The sequence below is a fragment of the Mus caroli genome, unplaced genomic scaffold (genome assembly GCF_978045245.1).
Source record: "Mus caroli unplaced genomic scaffold, Mus_caroli_1 scaffold_2, whole genome shotgun sequence".
Taxonomy (NCBI): domain Eukaryota; kingdom Metazoa; phylum Chordata; class Mammalia; order Rodentia; family Muridae; genus Mus; species Mus caroli.
Window position 1 is genome coordinate 17,845,848 of NW_028227257.1, and position 23,162 is coordinate 17,869,009.

At 43.2% G+C, this 23,162-nt stretch overlaps 1 protein-coding gene across 12 annotated transcripts in view; it reads left to right on the plus strand.

Moving 5' to 3' along the window:
• The window catches only part of Ptprt (protein tyrosine phosphatase receptor type T), a 1,119,809-nt gene that overhangs the window by 921,817 nt on the left and 174,830 nt on the right, over nt 1-23,162 (plus strand). For all 12 annotated transcript variants that reach the window (XM_029473981.2, XM_029473985.2, XM_029473982.2 and 9 more), the window contains one exon: nt 19,977-20,112. In XM_029473981.2, the coding sequence (XP_029329841.1) occupies nt 19,977-20,112 (136 nt within the window). The remainder of the gene's footprint in view (nt 1-19,976; nt 20,113-23,162) is intronic.

A 23,162-nucleotide genomic window follows, 5' to 3' on the forward strand; every position in this document is an offset into this window, starting at 1 on the left:
TGGTAATGGCCCGAGCTCTGTGGGTTCTCCAGGCCAGGTGTACCAGAGCTGAACTGACAGCTCCTTCATCACATCTTCCCACCCACTACTGCCCAGTCACCAATTCATTCATCTAACCACCATTACCTTCTCGTACCTATTCATACATCCCTCCATTCATCCACTACCCCATCTTACCAAGGTTTAATAAATACATACTATGTACCAGGCATTGTTCTAAATATTGAGGAATACAATAACAAGCAAAAGAGACAAATTCTGATATCTTAGCTCACCGATCAAAAGACTCTAGAAATAAATGTGCAATTTTCCCTAATCCTAAGGAGACATGCATATGATATTCAAAATGTACACACACACTTAACATATACATACACATATATATACACACTACATAAACACACCACACACATATACATACACACACCACATATACACAGACACAAAGACACATACACATGCACCACACACACAGACACATATACCTACATATATACATATATATCCTAAACACACACAGAGACACTTATACACATACCCTATACATACACACATATACCCACATATGCACACAGAAACCACATACATACAGAAATACACATACATAGAGACATGTACACATACATACCACACACATATCTACACACAGAGACACACATATCTACACACACACACAAAGATACACACATACACAGATACTATACATAAGCACATACACACACACCATGCACACACAGACATAGACATGCATACACTATACACACACAAACATATACTCACATATACACACACACTACACACACAGTCACACACACACACTACCACATATACACATGTACATACACATATACACCATACAGACATGCAAACATGTACACACACACCTTACACACATACATTCACATACACACACATATACACATACAAACACACACACACCACACAGACACACACATACACACCACACACAGATGCACACACATACATGCACACACATACACACATACACACACACACACACACACACACACACACACACCACACCACACAAAAGTCAATTGAGTTGTGGTCTATGGGTGGGAGAAAGCTGACCAACAGATCTGTTTTCTAAGGAATGAGTAGGTTGGACCCACAACCTCAGCTCTACTGTTGGCCCTGGTACATCCTTTAAATGTGACTAGGCCCATATTTCCTTTCTGTTAAGAAAGAATAACAATACTTGCTTCTTAGGGAACATTCTTGGCATTATGGACTCTACAGAGTCAGATTCTCCAGAGACTGCATTCTAAACTAAACAAGCTAATAAATGTCAAAGAAGCTGGAGTAGAAGTGCCCAGCCTAGTGTAAGTATTTGCTTGATGTAAATGGGAGCCTTTGTTTCTTCAAATGCAGCATAGGTAGAGTTTGTTACAAATAAGTAGACATAGTTATTCAAAAGATACAGAGTCCACCCACCAGAAGTCAACGCCCATTCAATACATGGAGAAGAAAGGTAACCTGAAACCATGCCTCTCTTTCCTCCATTAGGGATCTCCTAACCAATGGGAGACTTTACAGCGGCTTTCACGCATTTACCCACCATTGTTCGCAACTAAGGTTTTGCCTGTTGAGATCACTGACTGGTCGGTCTATAGTGATGGGAAATAACTATATGGGTCAGTAGAGCAGGCAAGGGTAACATAAGCCCTATTCCCTTTACCCCTTCCCTAACTCAAGCATCATACTGACCCTGTGATGGAGATTCAGGCACATATTGTTCATTGCGAGATGTGCTTAGACAAAAAGGAGAAATAGACAGGAAAAGACAAAGGACATTGTGTAGCCCGAGTTAGTCAGAGCCCTGGGACATCTCGGGAATGTGAAATGTTCCACAGGTTGGGCCCATGTGCTAATTACCATAGGTTGCCATGGGTGTTACATAGCCTTCTAGAGAAATGGATTCCTTCTTGAAAGTAGGAGATATCTATGAGCCATTTAAAGCTAGTATCTACAGTAGCTGGGACTAAATACATCAATCAAATAAAGGAGATTTGGACAGAACCCCAGTAGCATCCACGTGGGCCTGTTTTGGCCCCAGTTTTGTATTGCTCTAAAGCACCGCATTTCAGTGTGTCCCTGGCAACCCTGTGAGCATCTCATCTTAGCCACCCCTTGATAATAGAAACATTACATACTGGGCAGGCTTATTTTACCTGGGAAACCAAGTATCATGGTTACTTCATGCTGTCCTATTAAAGATTCAATTTAATAACCTCAACGAATGCCCTGAACATTGGGAGTGCATAGTAGGTCTTCACAAAATGCCAGTTACCACCCTCCTCTAGAACAGGCCCACCAGACTCACCTTCCCTCAAGAGAGGCAGAAGTCATGAATAGACACAGGGGAGCATGCAGAAAGATGACAAGAGGAAAGCGACTCTCACCACTGTCCCCAACTGGATTTATGGAGAAACAGAACCTCCCTGGAGTGTGCACGAGCAATTCCACCTATGCTTCCATTGTTCTCTGGGCTCTATTCAAGTCAAGCCGTGAGATTATGTTTTCTTCAAACAGAGCCAATCCCATATCAGGCACATTTGTTCTTACCTCTCGCCTTCCGAGGCATCTGAATGTTCCTTCTCTGACAGGTTTATTTTATTGTGCTCCATTTATTTCTACCCGTTTCCCAGCTTTGCTTGATAGGTGAGGTGCTGTGAGATTTTTTTTTTCCCCCTCAGAGCAGGCTGTCCCTTTCAATGGCTTTTGTTAATGTCCATTCCCTGGTGGCAATAATAGCTGATGTAAATAATAACTGCCTGGGTCTGAATGATGGGGATATTGGACTATATGTTCAGATGGCTGTTTCCATAGCAGCTCCAGCATGGAGATACGCACAGCCATGTGAGGTAGCATGCATGGCTCAACCTTAGCAATGGATGGAGCCTGATTACAGCTCTCAACTCTGCCACTCTCTGGTCTGGTGGTCTGGGGGAGTTACTCTTTATTGAACTTCCTCTCCTCACGTAGAGAGGAATCACACCCAATGCCAGGTTAATAAAAAGAACTGAGCTTTGTGGTTGAGGGTCACTGGCCAGCTACTTCATCAGGTGTCCCTGAACCATTAGCCTTCTTCTTGAGGAAATCCTGCTCTATACCAAGGCTTCTGACCTTGGCATGGTTGACATCTGAGGCTAGATCATTTTCTATGGCTGAGGTCCAAACTGTCCATTATAAGATGTTTAGAGAACTCCCATTCTTTACTCACTAGATACCATTAGAATGTCAACCCCAATTGTCACAACCAAATATATCCAGGCAGTCTCAAATGTCCCCTAAGGGACAAACTAACCCTCTAGAAATAGCTTTTAAAAGCTTCAGAGCAGCACTGTTCAATAAAAATAAAATTTTCGGTGGATATAATTTCTAATTTTGAAGTCCCATTATGAAAATAAAAGAAACTTGAAATTAACTTGAATAATATAATTTATTTCATTAAACATGCCCAAATACCATTTAATAAGTAATCAATATTTTATAAAACCATTAAATGGAAGATAGTTCACATTTTCATTTTTGTACTGTCTGATATCTGCTATTTTTTACACTTAAAGCATGTCTCAGTTCAGATGCAATGCTTTCAAACAGTTAAAAATGAAAGAAATACTAAAGTGATAAAAAAAATTATGGGCAGAGGAGATAACTTAGTCAGTAAAGAGCCTGCCATCCAAGTATAAGGACTTGAATTGGTGTCCCCAGGATGGAGATGAAAAGATGGTAGATGGTTGGAGGAGCACACTCCTATAATCCCAGCAGCAAAAGGTAGAGATGCCTGAAGCTCTGGGGCCAGCTAGACTTGCTGAATCTGGAACTTCAGATTCAACAAGAGACCCTGTCTCAAACCAATAAAATTAACCACAATTGGGAACACACCAGCATCAACCTCCATACTCATATACATTAAACAAACCCATATAACTGTACACTTCACATACACACATACAGAGAGAGAGAGAGAGAGAGAGAGAGAGAGAGAGAGAGAGAGAGAGAGATTATATGCAGCAAGTAAACATTCTTTTCATTGCCTCCATTTTAATTTTTAAAATAATTGAAACAAAATAATCTTAAAATTCAGTTTCCTGACCCTATTTCAAATATGGGATGGTACACACACACATGGCTTAGTGAATACCGTTTGGACAGTGCAAATAGAGAGGTGAAATGTCCCTTTATCATCTTGGCCCCTGCTTAGGGAGCATAGGAGCAAATGGACAGAGTCCACGCTCTGCAATTACTCCCCTCCTTTATGCCATACCCAAGGGGATGTCTCTCCAGGCCCAGCAATGAGGTGAATGTCTCCCAGACCAAGCCTGGACAGTTTTCTCTAGAAGCCTGACTTGAAGCAACAAAGGACAAGAAAGCACTGAATTAACACTTCCCCTGCAAGACTTCAATCTAGTCCAGCCCTCGTCTGAAAGAGCGCCTCATCCCTTTGCCCTTCTCTATCTCAGCCAGGCCTCTCTGCCTCTAGACCTAATGGAACATGGGCCGTGTCCAGCCATACATAGGCCAGCATGAATGAATTAAAGGTGATCCCTGATAACACTTTGCTTTGACTGCCTTGGCCATGTTCATTGCCCTTTGTTAATTTTTCCACAAGAAGGACTTTAGTCCAAGCCTTCTTCTAAAGCCCAGAATGTATTTGTTAAAAATTGGGGACCTTGATAAAAGCACCGAAACTTTTATGCAGTCCAGATTCCTCACTTATGAAGTCAAACAGATGAATTCCAGCCTGGCTAGAGAAACGGGTGTAATCCTAGCCAAACTTCAAGGCTGAGATGATACTGGTTAGACCTCTTGTAGCCTTCATTTTTTTTCGGTGTATCTCATGCTAAGGCTATTACTATTGTTCCTTAATTGGGGCCTTGCTATGTGACAAGATTCAGGTTCTAATAATACTCACTGGGAGGCTCAGCTGCATTCCTTGGAATGGTATTTCATGAACATCCTAAACCCAGATACAGAGAACTGTGGGCTTCAGCACAAGTCTATGTGGGCAGAAAGAGGACAAGGAGACAGATCAGCAACCTCCCAGAGTCACTGACTAGACCCCACAGCCTTGAGAGCCCAGAAGGCATGACAGCTCCCCCATGGAGCTTGTGGCTCTGGTGGCAGTAAACAGATGGTGTGAGTGTAGAGGCTAGAAGCAGAGCTGGGTGAAGCTGTAAGCTGAACACTCACCGCTCTTGGTGAGGTTTGGTGGGGAGAGGAGGGGCAGGCTCTGGGGCAATCTCAACCTTGAAGACAGGCCATAGAGAAGTAGCAGTTTTAGGGGCAGATGATATCAAGGAAGTCTGACAGTGTAATAAGAAGAAGAGTAAAATGAATAATGGATGTCCCATGCTTCCTACATGTTATAGGAAAATACTCAGTGTTTTGCTTTTTTAGCACATGTAAAATTCCCTAAATCTCTACCAAGCCAAGTGATTTTCTGATTTTACAGATCAGACCTCTAAAGTGTAGGCAGCTGGAAAAAAAAATCACAGAATTTGGAAAGGATGGCACCAGAATTCAAACCCAGGTCTCTCTAGGCAGTCTTCATGTTTATTTGTCACACTGCCTGCCCATAGCCAACCTTAGTAAGTACCTAGGATGGAAGTACCAAGCACTGGAAGATGCCATAGCAGAGTGACTTAGGGCTGTGTCGTATGAAAAGCCACGTGATTTCAGAGTGGTTGATCTATGTCTTTATCAGCAGAACAGACATGCCAACATTGACTGCTGTAAAGAGAGAAGGAAGATGATGATCATCATTACCTTAGGCGCATCTTGGTGTTATTAAAACCTAAACCCATTTTATAGATAAAGAAACAGAGACCCAGAAAGAGCCAGGCAAAGAGGCAAGCTATCCAGTGGCCAGACAACAGCTATCATCTCTGCAACAAGTGAAAAAAAGGAAGGTCGATGCTCACCATCAAGGCCTCGGAATAGAAGCCTCTGAAGAGCCAATCAGAATCTATAAATCCAGGCACATAATGAAACTGTTCTCTAGCTTAAATGCTGGGTCCGATGTTATACCAAGTGCAGCTTCTGTGACAACCCAGAGCAAGAGGTGAGGACAAAGTGCTAAGGGGATGTAATATTAAGATCCCTTCAGTCTCACACCCCTCCATTCAGATGGGTTCTTAGTTGGTCTCAGGATAAACCTGGGCCATGACTGCAGTTTAAGGGCAGAGATCTCAGTAGCAGGTCAGGGATGGCAGATATACAGGACCTTTTTTAGCTCTGCCCTTAGGTCACTCATGTGACTACAGACTGATTCTATATAGAAAGGGTTACTGCAGAACTTGAACCAGATACTGTCTGTATCCATGGTCCATTCAAAGTATGGCAAGACACAAGGCCATTGGCCCATCATTCTGGCTGTTATTGTCTGTTACCAACCTCTCAACTGAGTCAGTATATTTTATCCAGATGAGTCAACTCACATTCTGTAAAGAGTTCTACCCAGTAGCACCCAAATGTGAATTCTGCCTTCCAAATGGCCATTAGTTGGGGAACCTCTGTAGCTGAGGTTTTCATAGCTCCATCTTTACTCCTGGGATATTTATTCCCTTTAGGCCAAGAAGAAGTCAAGCCACAGTCTTGATTTCAAACTGCCACCAAACTCAGATTCAGAAACCCAGTGTTATCCATCTCCTCTCTCCTTCCCCATCTTTGATATGTAATCTGCCATCACATCTGGCTGATTCTGCCTCCAGGATCACTCCCTCCTCCTTCTCTGCAGTGCTCATGCCTGAGACTACTGAAGTCTTACTCATTAGTGCTACAGCTTCCTAGTTGGTAGGGCTGTCTTCACATTTCTCCTCTTCCGGTGTGTCCTCCCCACCGATGCCCAACTGATCCTTTAGATAGAAGTGGTCCTTCAAATAGAAGAGTTTTGTCCTGATTAACACCTGCCGGAAGCTTCCGTTGTGCTGCAGGATAGTCAGCCTGCTTCTGCCGTCTTCATCCATCCCTCCAGGTTCCTCCTTTACATTCTTTATCTGATCACATGAGCACTTGCCTTTCTTACCTCCTGCCTTCCTTTGCTGGGATGTCTCCCTTCTGTGGTCTAGCTTGCTAACATGTAGGAGCTCTGAAAAAAGCCTACTGTCTCATGCTGAAGCTACAGGCAATAGCCAGCTGCCTTTAGCCAGGAGGAAGGGCTTCACTTGAACTTGGCACTCACCCATAGCATCGGCTTGTCTTGAATCTGCTTGGGTTTTGTCAACCTTTCCCCCTTCCCAGCAATTATGCAGGTGGTTTGGTAAGAGGTTAATACAGTTAGAGCATGCACAAAGCACAGTACACTGTGTCTGTCCTCCTGTCTTTCCTTCTTCCTCTGTACAGTGATGTCTTAGATAGCATCCCTAATGTGTCTTTTTCCAATTTTGTGAGGGCTATTGTGAGTGGACACTGGTTTTCCAGCTTACTAGGAACTCTACCTGCCCCTTCTACCAAATGTGCTGGGCCTGGGCCTGCTGAACCTAATGTCTGCCCTGGCTTTGCATGGAGCTGGCACAGAAGAACTCAGACATGAACAGGATCATGAGAGAGACAATATGTCAGCGTGACCAGCATCTGCCACTGTCACAACTCTACTCTCCTCAGCCCACCATCTCTACTAAGAGAGGAGTTATAGTCCCACCCAGCCTTTGGGGAAGGTGATGGATCTATGTTAGTCCAACATGAACTGATTCAGTGTTTCCATTCAGAAAAAAAAAAAAAGCCACAATGTAAAGGCTAGAAAAAAGCAAACACATTCCTGGTAGATTTGGCTGGAATCTCAACAATTGCTGCCCTGCTCCTTGCTGTTTATTACCCTCGCTTGCCTTAGTTGAGCTAATCTGAATTCCACGCTGCTTGTTTTCCAGCTCCTCTCTGATCCTGCCCACACTTCCTCTAATCCCCACCATAGATGTCTCCCTCCCTTCCAGGTACCTTCCCTCTTTTCCTGGCCCCCTGATAACACACTCAAAACTGCATGTTGTAGAGGCATGATTCAGACTAAGCTGCCCCAGCTGGGCAGATCTTTGTCTCCTTTCCCAAATCCTGCCCCCTCTGAGTCAGGTAACACAGTCATCCCTTGAGGGATCAATTTGTCTGGAGTTGTTTAGAAAAAAACTGAACTTGTTTTTGAATAAGAGCCTTGGGGAGCCTCAGTCCCCAGTGCTCCTTGCGATGTTATTCAGACAGAAAGCCAGGACATGTCCTTCCCAAAGGCCTATGTTCGGTTCAGACTTTGAGCAAGAAACTCTCTTTTCTAGCATGCTGTTTGTGGGCCATGACCTCAGGCATTGTTTACCCTTTGCTTAGTGAATTTCTAAGATCCTCATCCTGTCTATATCCCTTCCTGGGCTGCTTGTAACATCATGACTCAACTAAGTTGTATGTCAAATTTTGTCTCTCAACAGATATGTTGAAGTGGCAACCCCGAGTAACTGTGAACATAAATTTATTCATAAAGTCCCCACAGATGTGATTTAGTTAAAGCAAAATAAGAAAGTGGGCCTTAAGCCAATATGTCAGAAGAGAAGAGCATCGAGCATCGTATGAAGACACACACACACACACACACACACACACACACACACACAGACAAAGCAGTATGACAAACACTGGCAGAGGCTGGAGTAGTGCAACTTCAAGGCACAAAATGCCAGAATTGAAGACTAGCAGGAGCTGAGGAGAGATGAGCTCTTCTGGTTTCAGGGACAGGTGGCCTTGGTGGCATGTTCATTTTGGACTTTTAGTCTCTGCAAATGTAAGAATCCACATCTGTCAGTTTAAACCACTCCAATTGCAGTCGTTGTTAACAAGGCCTTGGGAATTCAAAGGCTTGCCAACAAAGTGAACTTGAGCTTGGGGGCAGTAGTTTGTGGCTGAACCTCAAGTGTGATGCCTTCCAGTGGAAAGGCCTCTCAGAAACCACAGTATCAATCTCTCAGACAGTCTCTGACCTACATATCTCTCCTCCGGCGTACCTTCATTTGTAATACTATATATTTCTTCTAAACTGGTCTCTACTCCATGGCCTTACCTTTCTGATGTAGCTTTGTCTTTCATGTGTTATTAGTCATAGGATTTGCTGTTGGCCCTCCCCTGCCTCAGCCTTTACAGACAAGGCTTATGTCACCCTCTCTCCATGTCCTGAGTTAGAAGCCCTGGGCACCATCCCTGCCTGGCTTTTGTATTCTGTCATATGCTGCTCCTAGGAGGGCTTTGCTTGCTCCATAGATACCTGAGCCTCTGCTCACATTTACAGCAAGAATTATAACCAGCTTACCAGGGCCATGTGCTCTTTCATAGCAGCTGCCTGGAAAAGTCCAAAGGGACTACTGCTTTGCTGTGGAGCATCCTAAGGAGTATGTGTTCTCTCCTACCTCTGTTCCTCACACTAAATTCTTAGTCCCCAGTGCAGGCTGTGGGTATTTCTGTTGGTGACAGCCAAGTGGCTTAGCCCCCTTAACCCCCCTCCCGCCCCCCGAGTTCCAGGCTTGATACACAGATCTCTGCAAGCAAGAGGCAATTCTGTTGGTGTAGCGCTAGCTCAAATTCTCCATCTTCATCAGTGGAAAAGGCCTTGTAGGATCAGAGGACACCAGTGTGGAGATAGGTGAGAGGGGGCTGTTGGATGGTGGCAGGGATGCCTGCAATGTGTGTCAGACCACTGACATCATGTGGAAACCAAGTACCTAGTCTAGTTTTATGTAATCAGAACTGTACATGCACTCTACCTGGACATATCTCTATGTGTGAGCATCAGGTATGTGAGACCTTTTCAGTTTACAAGTTCCTTTTCCAATAAGAAGCAAGCTGCATGATTGCAGGATTGTTTCTGCATTCACCCTCAAGCTCAGCACCCCAGAGTAACTACTACCATTGCTATAACTGCAGCATCTCCCAGGTTAGGCCATATCCAGGGGGCTAATGCCTGACCCCTGCTTTAGATATGGCCCCACCTCATTACATCCTGGTTGTTAACCTTGACTATGGCTTGACCCTTCTGAGCTCAGTTTACAAAGTGCATCTTCTTCCTAATTTTGGAGACAACTTTTGTCCCCAACTTTAGCTTAGCTTACAGTCTTGTTCTGAAAGCAGATAAGTCCTTTCTCTAAATTTGTCCCTGGGCCCTGGCAGTGCACATAGGCTAGACCTCTCCAGTGCACAAAAAAACAGTTGAAGTCATCAGGAGATAAAAAGGTAGCTCAAGCCCTTGCTCTGTCTTCTAGGGGTACGTCAATCACGCCTGTGTATAGAGTCTGCTGCATATAACTACTTTTGAGTAAGTCAGGTGCTAAATTTGAATAGATGAAAAGTATTTTGTGGTAAAGGCAGTTTCTTGTACCCAGAAGGGCATTTCTGTAAGAACCTCATTGTGCCATCTCACAGAGCCCCTTACAACCAAGTTAGAATTTGACCTATACAGAATATTCATTATGCAAAACCAAGTCCACCTAGAAACACAGAGTCAGGAGATCCATGGGATGAAGCCGAATCAGCACCGGGGGAATGATTTATTCGAGTGGCCAAAGGGCTTTCAAACAATCAATTAAAGTGATTCTCATCTCACACGGTGCTAACCTCCATTTAAGACGGAAAATGAGGGCACCTCTGTCAGCAATATTTAGCAGATTTAGTTGTATAGGCTATGATGAAGTCACTTCTAACCTCTTAGGACTGGCTAGGTAATGTTGAGGGAGTGTGGGATATTAGAAGTGTGTATCTTCCTTACACTTAACTCAGGACTTATTAAATTACTTTTTATAGGAACAGTAGAGCAGTCTGTGAAAAACCCATGTCTCTGTGGTGTCTTCCAGCTACTTAACATTGACTCCAAGTTAAGTCTTGGCTAAATGCAATTACTGTTATATGATGAATCGGGGCAAATTATTTATTACTTGCAAAACATCCTAGATGATGTCACTTGAAAGGAGCATGGGAAAATCCTTAAGTCCTCCATTATCAACCCGGTCCACATCATGAGGTTATGTTCTGTGACGTGGGGGAAGAAGTCAGCAATTATAATAAAATTAGATAGCAACCTCGAAGAAAGGGTGCTGGAAACACCACAGAAAGTGCTCACCTAAACTTGAACAGAACATGTCTCTCTGTGGAATTAATATGAGGCGCTTTGGTTGCTAAATATCAAGAAAGGTCTTGGCAGGAAAGCCCAGAGATTAATATTAAAACTAAACTCAGAGTATTAGGGACTTTGAAATGGTGGTTGATGTACAAGGGAAGTGAAAAGAGTAAAAGAAGTTAAGTTGAAAAGGTCAAGTTTAAATATCACTTGAGCAAAGCCTGTATAATTTAGCTCATATAACAAGATTCACATGACATGTTCATCAATCCCTTAGATATTAGAATAAGGTGTGCTGGCTGGAGGGCACACAGAGAAGAGCTTCCAGCAAAGGCAGCAATGAAATGGAATTGCTTGGTAGAGCAGGTGGCAGACCCAGCAGGGACAGATATAAATACCTACAGCAGGTATTTAGGTAAAGATGGTTTTATCCAGCTGATTGAGATAGGATTCTTGATCTCCTTAATACGAGGAGTCTCCTTCTATCTTCTAGGTATCTGAGGGAAAACAACCAGTCTTGCACCGATCAACCTCCTCCTCTCCCCCCATTTAGGCAAGAAGCGGCAGAATAGCACAGCAGTTTAATGAGAATGAATAAGGCATCAGACTTGCAGGTTTTGTGGGTAATGCTGTCAGCAGCTCTTATCTATCCCTGTTGAGCTTCACCATCTTTGAGAAGACTTTGGTAGCAGAACCTGCTCCATACTGTTTCAGTAAGGATTAAAAGGGGGAATTATAGGTAACAGGCTTAAAACATGGTTGTAGTTGAAGCTCTGCCCTACAGTTTATAGATAAATATATTAGTGTTTTACATGTGCTCTTGAATCCTGTTCCTCTCAACTCTTACATTGCCATCTTCTGTGAAGCCCCAGCTTATCATGTAGCTGCCATAGAAGCCAACCACAATCTCTCCACCACAGCCCTGACATTGCTGAAAACAAAGTACAAGATGGGATGTTCTCCAGATATATGCATCCTGGTACCTCTCAAAAGCTGCAAAGAGTAGAGTCTGGGATGTTTATAGAAAGCCCATGTTGCCCCTTTGCCCATCTGATCTATGATTGTCCTTCTACATTGTCATGTTCTGCTCAGACACACAGATAGCCCTGCATGCCTCCTCACCCAGACCACCATGCCAGTGACTTCTGGGTTTATCCAATAGAAGACCTCAGTTAGAGTTGGAAGAGTGAAAGGCAAGGATAAGCCCCCTCAGTTAGTTTCAGCTCCTCCTTTGTCCATGTTTGTGCCTGCCCCATGGCTCTAACTCCCCCAAAGGTCTCCTGCAGTTCTAGCCCTTGCAATGCAAACTTGCCCTCTGGCCTCTGGCTTATCTGCTTTGTATCCCTCCTGTGTCCGATGGTTAGTAGCATCCTGATAATCCTCTACTCACCAGGGTCTTCTGATCCTGAGTATTTTTGCTCCCTTTAAAAGGCTTAGCGTTGTTTCCCTTTTCCTGGTTGGCTGCTGACTGATGTAGATAGAGCCTGTACTGGTTTCTAAGTATCATTCCTCCCCCTTTATGAGTACTAAGGGTTGGGGAACCTGATTTAATCATCTAGTCTATATTTTTTTTCTTGTATCAACATCACACTCACTAGCAAATATATATATATATATATATATATATATATATATATATATATGAAATACACATCTTTTTCATTTAAAAAAAAAGTCAGCAATAGCATTTGTTTCTCCCCAGGCTTCTCGCTCCCCTCCTGTTCACTACAATTTCTACCCTCAAAGGCTGCCAAAGTAGTTCATGATCACAATTACAAATACTTTGAATGCTTTGGGATGCAATTTGTAAAGTCTAGAGGCTTGAATCTAATGAAGTAGCCAGATGCTCCCCTACAAAGTTGTTTCCTATCTTGGACTTCAATTCCATCTTAAAATACCCTATCGTTTAGAGAATTCGCTTCCAGCCAACTCAAGCGAATATATAGCGCATACCTGACTTTAGCAGAGCCGGGAAGTTACCCAGCTTCCTTATCTGTTCCCTGTTGTCTCCACTTGGCAAAACATCCATAATCAGAGATGCCTGCTATGCTTAAAACCTTCTTTGGCATAGAGGTAGCAGCTCAGAGTCAGGGTTTCAAAGGTTTTCGCTGCTGGGTGCCAGATACACACAAAGCCAAAGTAAAGACAGAGAAACTCTTCAACAAAAGAAGTCATTAAGTAGACAGGGGTAAACTGCCAGCACAGTAAGATTTGCCTGAGATAAGCCACACTGGGGAGAAGATGCCCTTGGATAGCTGAGAGGCCACTGTGGGTTTTAAAGAACGCAGCTTTTAGGAACTGTATCCCCAGGAGCCAGCCTCCTTTCTTTACCGTCAGCAAGGATCACCAGCATGGCTTATGCAGCCACTGGGATTTACTTGGGTTTTATCAATTGCAATTAGACGTTCTTCATCTGTGACTTCTATTTTTGCTGCCTACCCTTACAGGGAAAATTCTCTGAAGTACAGCTATGAAATTGGGCCTGATGCCAGTGTGAGTGCTTTGAGAGTGAATCATTAATCCCTTGTTGGCAAATTATGTTATTGCTGCCATTAAGTCATCCAGATGTAAGCCTGGTAAGGGCCCTCCCTATATGAGCAGAGTCAAGTGCATCACTCCAGGGATGGGGACCCTGCTTGGCTGGATTCGAAGGACTTGGATAAAGCCAAGTAGCTGACTCCAAGGCTTGTGACTCCAGCCTCTGGTTCCCAAAGCTTACAGACATTCTGAAACTAGTTCTCAAATTGTAACATCAGGACACCGAATGGATGTGGTCCTTAAAGTTTGTCAAGCAATTTCACCTCCAGGACTATACCTGATCCTGAGAAAAATCTTTGTGACTTTGACATTTTCTCTCAGTTTTTACAAATGAGGATATTATATCACATTGTGTTTCATTGATTTGGCCAAGGTCACCCAACTAGTTAGCAGCGACATGTAAATAGAAAGTCGAGGATTTCTGTTTGAGGCTCATTGCTTTGACCCAGTATCATAAAACCAGAGCATTTTAACATCAAATGAGGCACAAAGGTCATGTAGTCCCCTCTACTTGACAATGTGTACAACATGTCCCTGGAAAGCACCTTCTACTGTTGGTGACATGCTTTCTGCCCTGTGAGTAACTTGAGAAGAGGCAGGACAGGGAGGAGGATAGAGTGAATAGAAGTTCCAGAACTAAAAGAAGGGCACACATCACCAAGATTATGGATACCACTGAGGTTAAGGTACACCCAAGTTAAGATGGGGAAGCCATCGTAAAAGGCTGGTCAGGGTCTAAGGAGAATGCTGGGTTTAACATGAGAGGGCTTTTTTTTTTTTAAACATCTAGGCTTTGAGGAAGTCAGAACAGGTAGGAAAGTAGGAGCCAGTAAACAAGGAAAAGGCTGCCTCTTCGGTGGCACTTGGGAATGATGATTGTTTTCATAAAGTCACTGCTTCATGATGGAGTACCGCCCTTGTTTGGTAAGGAATTCCTGGTTAAAATCTGGATGAGAGAAGCAGAGTGTTAGTCTCCAGTGGATAGTTCTTGGGGCTCCCTGATCTATTCAGTCACTTCCCTGCTTTTGACCTTTTGAATTAAAGAGACCAAGCAGGGGTTTCTATCTTCTACAATGGCCTGTTAGTGACCAGACAGCAAGAACTGGATCTCATCAGAATAGAATCTCTAGACAGAAGAGTTCTTATTCTGACTACTTTCGAGGTCGGTGTAATGTGTATTTTGCCATGCACTTACTGCACACAGGGGCTCTGTTACAATGGAGCTGCTGTTTCCACAGGCCTAGGGTAGATTCTGTAAGTCTGGACTTTTAATAAGCTCCCAGGTGATGCTGGTATCCTGATTGTTGAATCACTTTCGAAGCATCAAGACTCTTGGTTCATCTTCTCCCTAGAGAGCTCTCTCGTGTGGTTGAATGTACAGCTAAACAAAATTCGCCAGTGAGTTCAGAAGAGTACAGAGTAACATAGACCAGCTCTTCCCTTGCCAACAGAGGTCATAGAAATCCCTGGGGAAGATCAGAATGAGATAGATGCTTGGTAACATTGTGAGAGAGAGACAAACATGGCCCCTGGACTCACATAGGGAGGTCAAATGGAGGGTGGAGAGTAGTTTCCAAGATGCTAAGCACTGTATCTGAGGTTTTCAGAGTCAAGAACAGACAGATAGAAAACAGAAGGTCATGTGTGGATTGGGCACTAAAGCTAGGAGGGGCTAAAACTCGAAGTCATCATAGCTTTGAGGAAAGAGTAGAGGGGAAAAGACAAGCGACTGCTGCTTTGAGAAAACTAATGTAGACTTTGAGAGTACTCAGAGCACAGAGGTAGCAGCTGGCTAGGGTACAAGGTCAGTCCTGTAGCCTCGTGTTGGAGACAGCTGAATTAGTAAGCTGAGTTCACAAGATTGTTTGTGATGACCACATCACACAGGGGACTCAAGGAGAGCCTTAAAGCTTATCTAATTGGATAAATTGCCACCTGGTGCCTTGATGCCAATTCTAATTCACTTGGATTGTGTTCCTGCTGGGTCTTGTTGAAGCCAAGTGTGAAGAGGATGCATCCAAATCCCTTACATTCTTCCCAGTACCAGACTAAAAGGCAGAAGTCATCAGAGTCAGAGACTGAGTCTATTAGGGACTGAAACTGATGCTAAGCAATTCTCTGCAGGATTTCCAGTTCTGCCCCTTTGAATCTCCCCTTTGGATTTCTGGGGCACTAAGTCACAAAGATAGCCTTTGATTTACCAGCCTCAGTAGTGGCACCTGTAAATTGATGGTTATCTTGCTTGGTGGCTGTGTGAGAAGCTAGCCCTGATGTGCTTCCCCAGGACTCTGATCTCAGTTCTCATCCTGATCGCCAATCATCTACAGTGTCAGCCCCAAGCATGTAACTCTGACCCAACAGAAGTGTCATTGGCACTTCCCATGTCCCATCCTTCAGTTCTTCCTCTTAAATCTCCATAGATCTTATCTTTTGTCCAGAATCACTCTCTGCATGTCTATCACCTTTGAATTACCAACCCCCTCCCTTTATAAATAAGAAAGCAAATCCTTAGTTACTACCGAAAAATCTCTTAGAGAATGCTTAAGAGAAAGTTGAATTTTCTGCAAGTACATGTTGTATATGAAGCCTGAATGGAGCAGAAAAGCCCAGTTGCTCCTAATAGCCTCAAGATGCAGTCTGTGCTTTCAGCTCTGAGGCCTTTTGGTTAAACTCACTGAAGATTTCTGATACCAGGTTCTAGCTTTTCACATGACTACCTAGAATCTGGATGCTCTTCTGTGGTTCTCAAGCATATACCACTAGTTAGTCATGGTTACCACTGAAGGGGCTTCTATAACAACATCTTGGTCTTGTAGGGGAGGTTTCCTAGTACTTTAACTAAGACCTTCATTTACCTTGGAGCATAGTACCTGACCCTACCCCAATAGTGGTTGGCACAGCTGATCATTTTCTGCTTCTGGAAATCCTATCTTATATTGGATCTAGGACACTATGGCCAGCCATGTTTTCTTTCCCTTTCTGGATGTTCATGTTTTATATACCAGTTTGTCTGTCTCTACCTACTCCCTGGACTCTACCAAGCTTCAAGTTTCTCTTCCAGGCCTGCTTCTCTTTTTACTTGTTTTCCCTTCCTGGGTAATCTCATGAACTCTCAGGCTCCAAGTACCATCTGTGGATAATAACAAATTAATCCTTTTACCTACAGCTCAGACTTTCCCTCTGGAGCTCCAGACTCACACCTCTAACCACCTACATTCAATTCCAAACACTCTAAACTTTTTCTTTTTTGTACTGCTTCTAGAACCCATAAATCCAACTCTCATCTTCCATGTCATACAAACTAAAGCTCTGTGACCACTCTTGTCATTTTTCCACTGCTGTTTCCTGAGTCTTTGTGACTATCATCTTCCATCTGGATGCCTATAGTAGTCTCCAAGCTCATTTCTCCAAGCCACTTTGGCTCCCCATTGAAGCTGGGATAATATGCTGGGACATAAATGTGACCACATTGTTACCTTATAAACAGAATTTAAATGTCTCTCTGTGTTTCTTGGGCTACAGAACAAAACTCGTAGCCTACAGTGTCATGTGTAAACATTCCTGCTCCTCTCTCCAGCCTCTCTTAGCCTTTTCTCTTTCTTCTTTTTTAACCTCTTAAATACTACATTTCTGCCATACACCAGACCGCTTGCCACTCACTCAGCCTGACCCAGGATCTTGGCTTTACTACCTCTTTATGCTTCAGTTGTCTAGCTACAGCCCTGATGGTCCTTCCTCCCAGGAGTGACTTACTTCCCTGTTCTGTTCTTTCTGGGAGGTCATGCACCTCTCTGTCCAAACCCTTAACAAAGCTGAAAGTTTGTCATTACTAACTTCTTGTCCTCATTGTTAAATGCCAGTGATTGCAAACTCCATGAGGACAAGGACTGTGTCTCTTTTGCTCACTATGACATCTCCAGATGCCTACCACTAATAGAAGTTTGCAAGAACTTACCTAAGGAATGGGGTGTGAGTCTTGATAGACCAAGTGATGACAGGGATCATATACAGGAAGAGGCTCTCAGGGAATCTCTGCCTTGAGCTACTATCCTCTAGAACAGGACCTTAAAACAGGCACTAAGTAAACTTTAACTACACCATGGATTCAATGATTTCGAGCCAACCTTTCCTCTAAATCCGAATATAAAGATTCTTAGTATTGGGGAGCTTTGAATTTGGGGTGTCTCTTTCCTTTGGGCATAATACATTATAGCCTAGCTTTTTATTAGAAATCATATCTTAAGTCTCATAAATGGGGGCTACTTAGGAGTCACTCAGAATTACCCCCACTCTGTAATGTCAGACTGCCCTGGCTAACGATGTGCTGGTGATTCCAACATGAACTGGGAAATCACTGGACTGCAGAACACCAGAACCTTCTCAGACAGCCCCGGGGTTAGATGAGTTGGTGTTGCCTTTATCTTATAGAAAAAAAGAATAGATATATTACTATTAGCTACTTGTAGGAGAAGGAGGCTTTAGTTTGGCCCCAGCACTTGGACACACAGGACCTAAATATGCATAACTGCATGAATAAATAAATAGTTCTGGCCTGTGCCCTTCTGTCATACACAGTCATCACAGTGACTGTGAGAGGAGTCCTATGCTAGATACTGGCATTGCAGCAATGAAAAGGACACCACACCTACTCTCAAAGACCTTCCATTCCCACCAAAAACACTCTGCTACGTAAACCAACTTACCAAAGTTAACTAAAGTTTGAGGAAAGTGCCTGGAGAGAATATATGCTCTACACTCCGAAGCAAAAAACAGAAGAGTTATCAGTGAGCTGGAGGCCTGCTTTTTAAACAGCCATGAGTATGAGATTCAAAATGTGAGAAGCAACGTTTCAACTCAATGCTTAGCTGAGTTCTATGGAAACATGACTAAAAGCAAGAGAAAACTCAATTTGGTTCCATGAGGACAAATGTGTGTGGGCAGAGACATTATCCCTTTAGCCAAACACCAAACAACCACAAACATTTAGCGAGCCCCTCTTATGAGTCAGGATCCGTGCTAACATGGGGAACAGAGATAAATGAGGTATAAGTCTACCCCCGAGGAGCTTGCAGACCAGTGGAAAAGACAGATGTAAAAACAGGCAACTAATAGTATCAGTACATTGTGCTAAGAGAGATCATGAGGTGTGTGCAAAGTGTTATAAAGTGTTATCAGAATTTGGAGGAGAGAGGAAACCCTGCCAGAGGCGCAGGAGGCTGCAGAAGGTATATTGGCTGATGAAGGATGAACTGGTGCTGATGTTGCAGAAAAGTAGAGATGAGTTTGGAAAAAGGTGCTTCCGACTTCAAGCTGCCTCACAAAAAAAATGTGATTCTAATGGGGAAATAAAGACAGCAGGAGAAAATTGCCCTAGGATGCTGGTAACCCATGGGCCACTCTACAGAATGCCTGAAACAGGAAATTGCCCTCCATCCTTAGTAAACACAAGAAAAGGCTGGGCTCAGCCTTTCTTTGCTTACTTACTTTTGCTATGGAGAAACAGTTGATTTTTTTTATTATTATTTTTTTTTTGAGAGAGAGGTAGAGAAACTGGGGATTTTAGGAGCTGAATTCAAGGTTTCTGATCACTGAGGCCTAAATTTGTTCTAATCAAACCCCGGGGATCTCACTCTTAACATCATCACCCATGTGACTTCTGGCAAGTCCTTTAGTGTTTTTCTTAGTGTCTGCCTTTGGAACTGCTTGTGAGGATTGGGCAAGTTAGAGTCCTGAATCATCCATCCTGGCTTACAGATAATATAAGTGGACAGTTCCTACTTTCCACTACCAGAGATTGAGTCAACAAGTTAGCACGTAGTATTTCATAATTGCCAAAATTGAAATTCATGTTTTCTGAACCCAAGCCAATTCACTTTAATCCACCATTTTTTTCCCTCTACTATTTGCTAAAAGAATAAAACAAGACGATCCCTTGGAACACAGTGGTTTTTAATTGTGTTATCTTAGCATAAAACTATGATTTTCATTACATGATCTGAAACATGAACCCAAGAAGTAAATGGTGGACTAAGGTTTGAGCTCTCATGGCAGAGCAGCACAATGAATAAAATCTTATGCTCCCACACAGCAGGTACGGACCTGGGAAACTCTAATTGCATAGCACTTCAGTTTCTTCTCTAAGAGGACATCATAGTAATCCCAAACTTTTAAGGGATTAACTTGCAATGAGGATTAAATAGAGCAATATATCTGATGCTCTCAGCACAGTGCCTGGCACATGGTTAGCTTTAATAAATGGACACTGTTGTCACTGTCACTGTTGCCTGGTCACATGTGAGCCTTTTCAACATCTTCCTCCTTCCCTTTTCCCCTCAAGGTGCTTCCACCCAGAATTCTAACACTGTGGAGCCGGAGAAGCAGGTCGACAACACGGTGAAGATGGCTGGTGTGATTGCTGGCCTCCTCATGTTCATCATCATTCTCCTGGGGGTGATGCTGACCATCAAAAGGAGGTGAGTCTCAACACTGCCGAGAAGATCCTGCTGACCCCAGAAGACCCAGCACCACCATGTGGCCAGGCTGTTGCTCTATCAGTTACTGTCCAGTAGCACTTTGCTGATAGAACACTCAACTTCCTTGTGCTAGTGTTTGAGAGATATGTGTTGTCTCCTTGGCAAGGGATTTTGAGAAGAGCAGCTTCTAAGATGGTCAGGGATTCTTATGGCTCCCTGGTTGTGCTGCGGACTCTGGTTATGATGAAATAAGTCTTCTTGGAATTAACTACTCTGTGTGATTGGTGATGCCCTCAAGATGGTTGGGGAACTCCAGGAACACAGATGAACACAGGGACATAATGCTCTACCTTTCTCACCTGCATTTCCCTCTGTCCACCAGTGGAGAGCAGCCTCCCATGCTGCCTTCAACATCTGCGAAGGAGTGAGACTCCAGAGACTTCCCTACTTATGGTTTATTCATACTCCATGTCTCACCCAACTGTCTCAACTCATTGTTACTGCTTAGTATTATCTTTCCTTGGGATTTTTATCTTAGACTCCTATGGGCAACTAATACAGTTTTTCTTATGTTGTATTTATATTTATTTTGAATCACATTGTTAATAAGAGCACAAGTACCAATACTTCCTTTATTCCCAAGATTCAAACTCCCACACTCATCTTCTGCTTAAGATTCAGTCACAGGATTAAAGACAATACACAGGAATTGAGGAGAGGGATAGAAAAAAAAAGGAAACCATGAGTGTGAGTTAGCATATTGATTAGGGATGATTATATATTCCTCAAAACTGGGTCTCCTGAGCATCATCTCTCTTTAGCCTTTACCTGTAACTCTATGGGCACACTTACTTCTCATATATATGTCTTCTTGGTTTCACTTTCAGGCTCCTGTCATGGCCTCCATCTTCCCACTTTGCAGCCAAAGCTAAGAAACCATCATCCATGTTATAGTAACAGCTGTCGGAGTCCCGACTTTCTACAACAAATGCAGTGATTTACATGACTCTAATTACATCCTGAGACCAGAGCTCTGGGTTTGGTTAGCTAGGGAGTTGAAGACCACACTAATGAGCAGGACCAGGGAATTTCTATCATCTTCAAGTTGCAAGACACTTTTGAAACTTGTTCTCAAGAGGAAAAAAAATGCCCCCAAAGACAAATCCACACTCTAGTCAAGGAGTGCCAATGAAAATAAAAATTGAAAGCCAATGTCCTCATTCCCAGCTGATGATGCAACAGTGCCAGTGCTGGCATCTCAGCCATGTAGCCATAAGTACATCTTTGTTTCTCTCTCTCTCTCTCTCTCTCTCTCTCTCTCTCTCTCTCTCTCTCTCTCTCTCTCTCTCTCTCTCTCTCTCTTTCTCTCGTTTTCAAGCTTTGATTGAGCCAGTCTTCTTTCCCACCGGGGTATCTTCTTGTTAGCACTTGGCCTTTTATTAATATAATTTGTCTAAAACCATCATTTCTCTTTTAAGGTAACCAATGGAATAGCTTAAGAGTTAGGATTCTCAACCAGCTATCGATTTTCCCACTAAAAAAATCTAGAGTGGAAGGAAGGTGCTATGTTATCACTGGGGATAAAGAGACTTCAGAGGGTTCACTTCAATGTTATCTCATCATCATTGATAAAACGTGGCCATGCTGTATGTCCCAGCCACTAATCAATCAGCTGCTATTATCTGAGGTGGCACATATACTTTGAGTTCTCTGGGAGTGGTAAGCATATTGCACATATAAGATCACTGACAGGTTTCTTAGCCTTGCAAGTGTGTTAGAGGCAGAGGTGAATCTGGGATTGTCTACATGGGAAAAGTGGCCAATTTAATGGAGTTGAATATCTTTGATAGACCTGAAATTTTCTGATTCTTTGCCACTGATTTGTAAGTCAGATAGGAACTTCCAATTTTGCTCTTTCTAAAGCCTGGCTTAACCTACGTCACCATCGACTGTGAGCTTGTGGGAAAAAAAAAAAAAGCTTCACTTCCTTCTCAGCAGCTATTTTTGAAATGTGTGATTTCTGGGAGGGAGGAAAGAAGTGGTTTTCTGTTTCTCGGGTGAGAGCACACATAAAGCAAGTCTTCCGTGTAGAGTTAACCTCTTCCGGGTATCTTTATCGCCCCACATGTCTAGAAAACCGTCAGACACAACCAACAGGGATCACATGATCACTATTTCACACCCTTCTCCCGAGCAAATTTCAGACCCTATAGCAATGCACAGCTTGGGGCTGCTGATCTGTACTTACATATGTTACATATATGGACATGTTTCTGCTGGTGGATAAGAATATTTCAGAGATGGGTGAAGTGGGGTGGGGGGGGGTAAAGAAGAGTAGAGGAGATATAGGGGCAAGGGAAGAGAAAGGAGGGAGGAAAGGTAAGGCAGGAAAGGGAAATAAAGAACTTGAGCCTGGGTTTGCTTCTTTCTACTAACCTACAGTATTTCCCAATGACTAGAGATGCCTGGAGGACAAGGAAGGCCCCAGTGAACTCAGTCCTTCTGTGGGATTCTGCTGACTCCAGCCCAATGCATCAATATGGGAACATTAGCCAATTTAGTACACTACTAGCCTGCTGCTAGCCAAAATGCTACTTGTAGCACACTGAAAGAGGGACATTTTAAGGAACAGGAACCCTGGAATAATAAACAAATCACTCCAACTCAGGAGTCCCACTACCACCTCCAGTCTCTAAGTCCTGAATTGAGTCTACCATAGAACTTTCAAGGCTATAGCCACAGCTGTGTTTTCCTCAACAGAGTTGTCCCTAGATTCTTCCTTTCAGGGGTTCACTACCACTGATGGGACCATTGATGGGAAGGCTTACTTGCCACTCTCCTCTGTCTTCTTGCTAGGAAGTTCCTGGATAACAGAACTAGCCAGAGAATGTATTTAAAGTGCAAAGGATATAAAGGAGGACTTAATGAAGAAATTAATTTACATTTGTATGACTTAAGAAAGAAGAAAGGAAGCAAATAGGAAGGAAAAAGCCAATAAAACTTGACAAATGTTTTATGATCTTACCTTGGCCTTGTTTTATCCTGGAGAG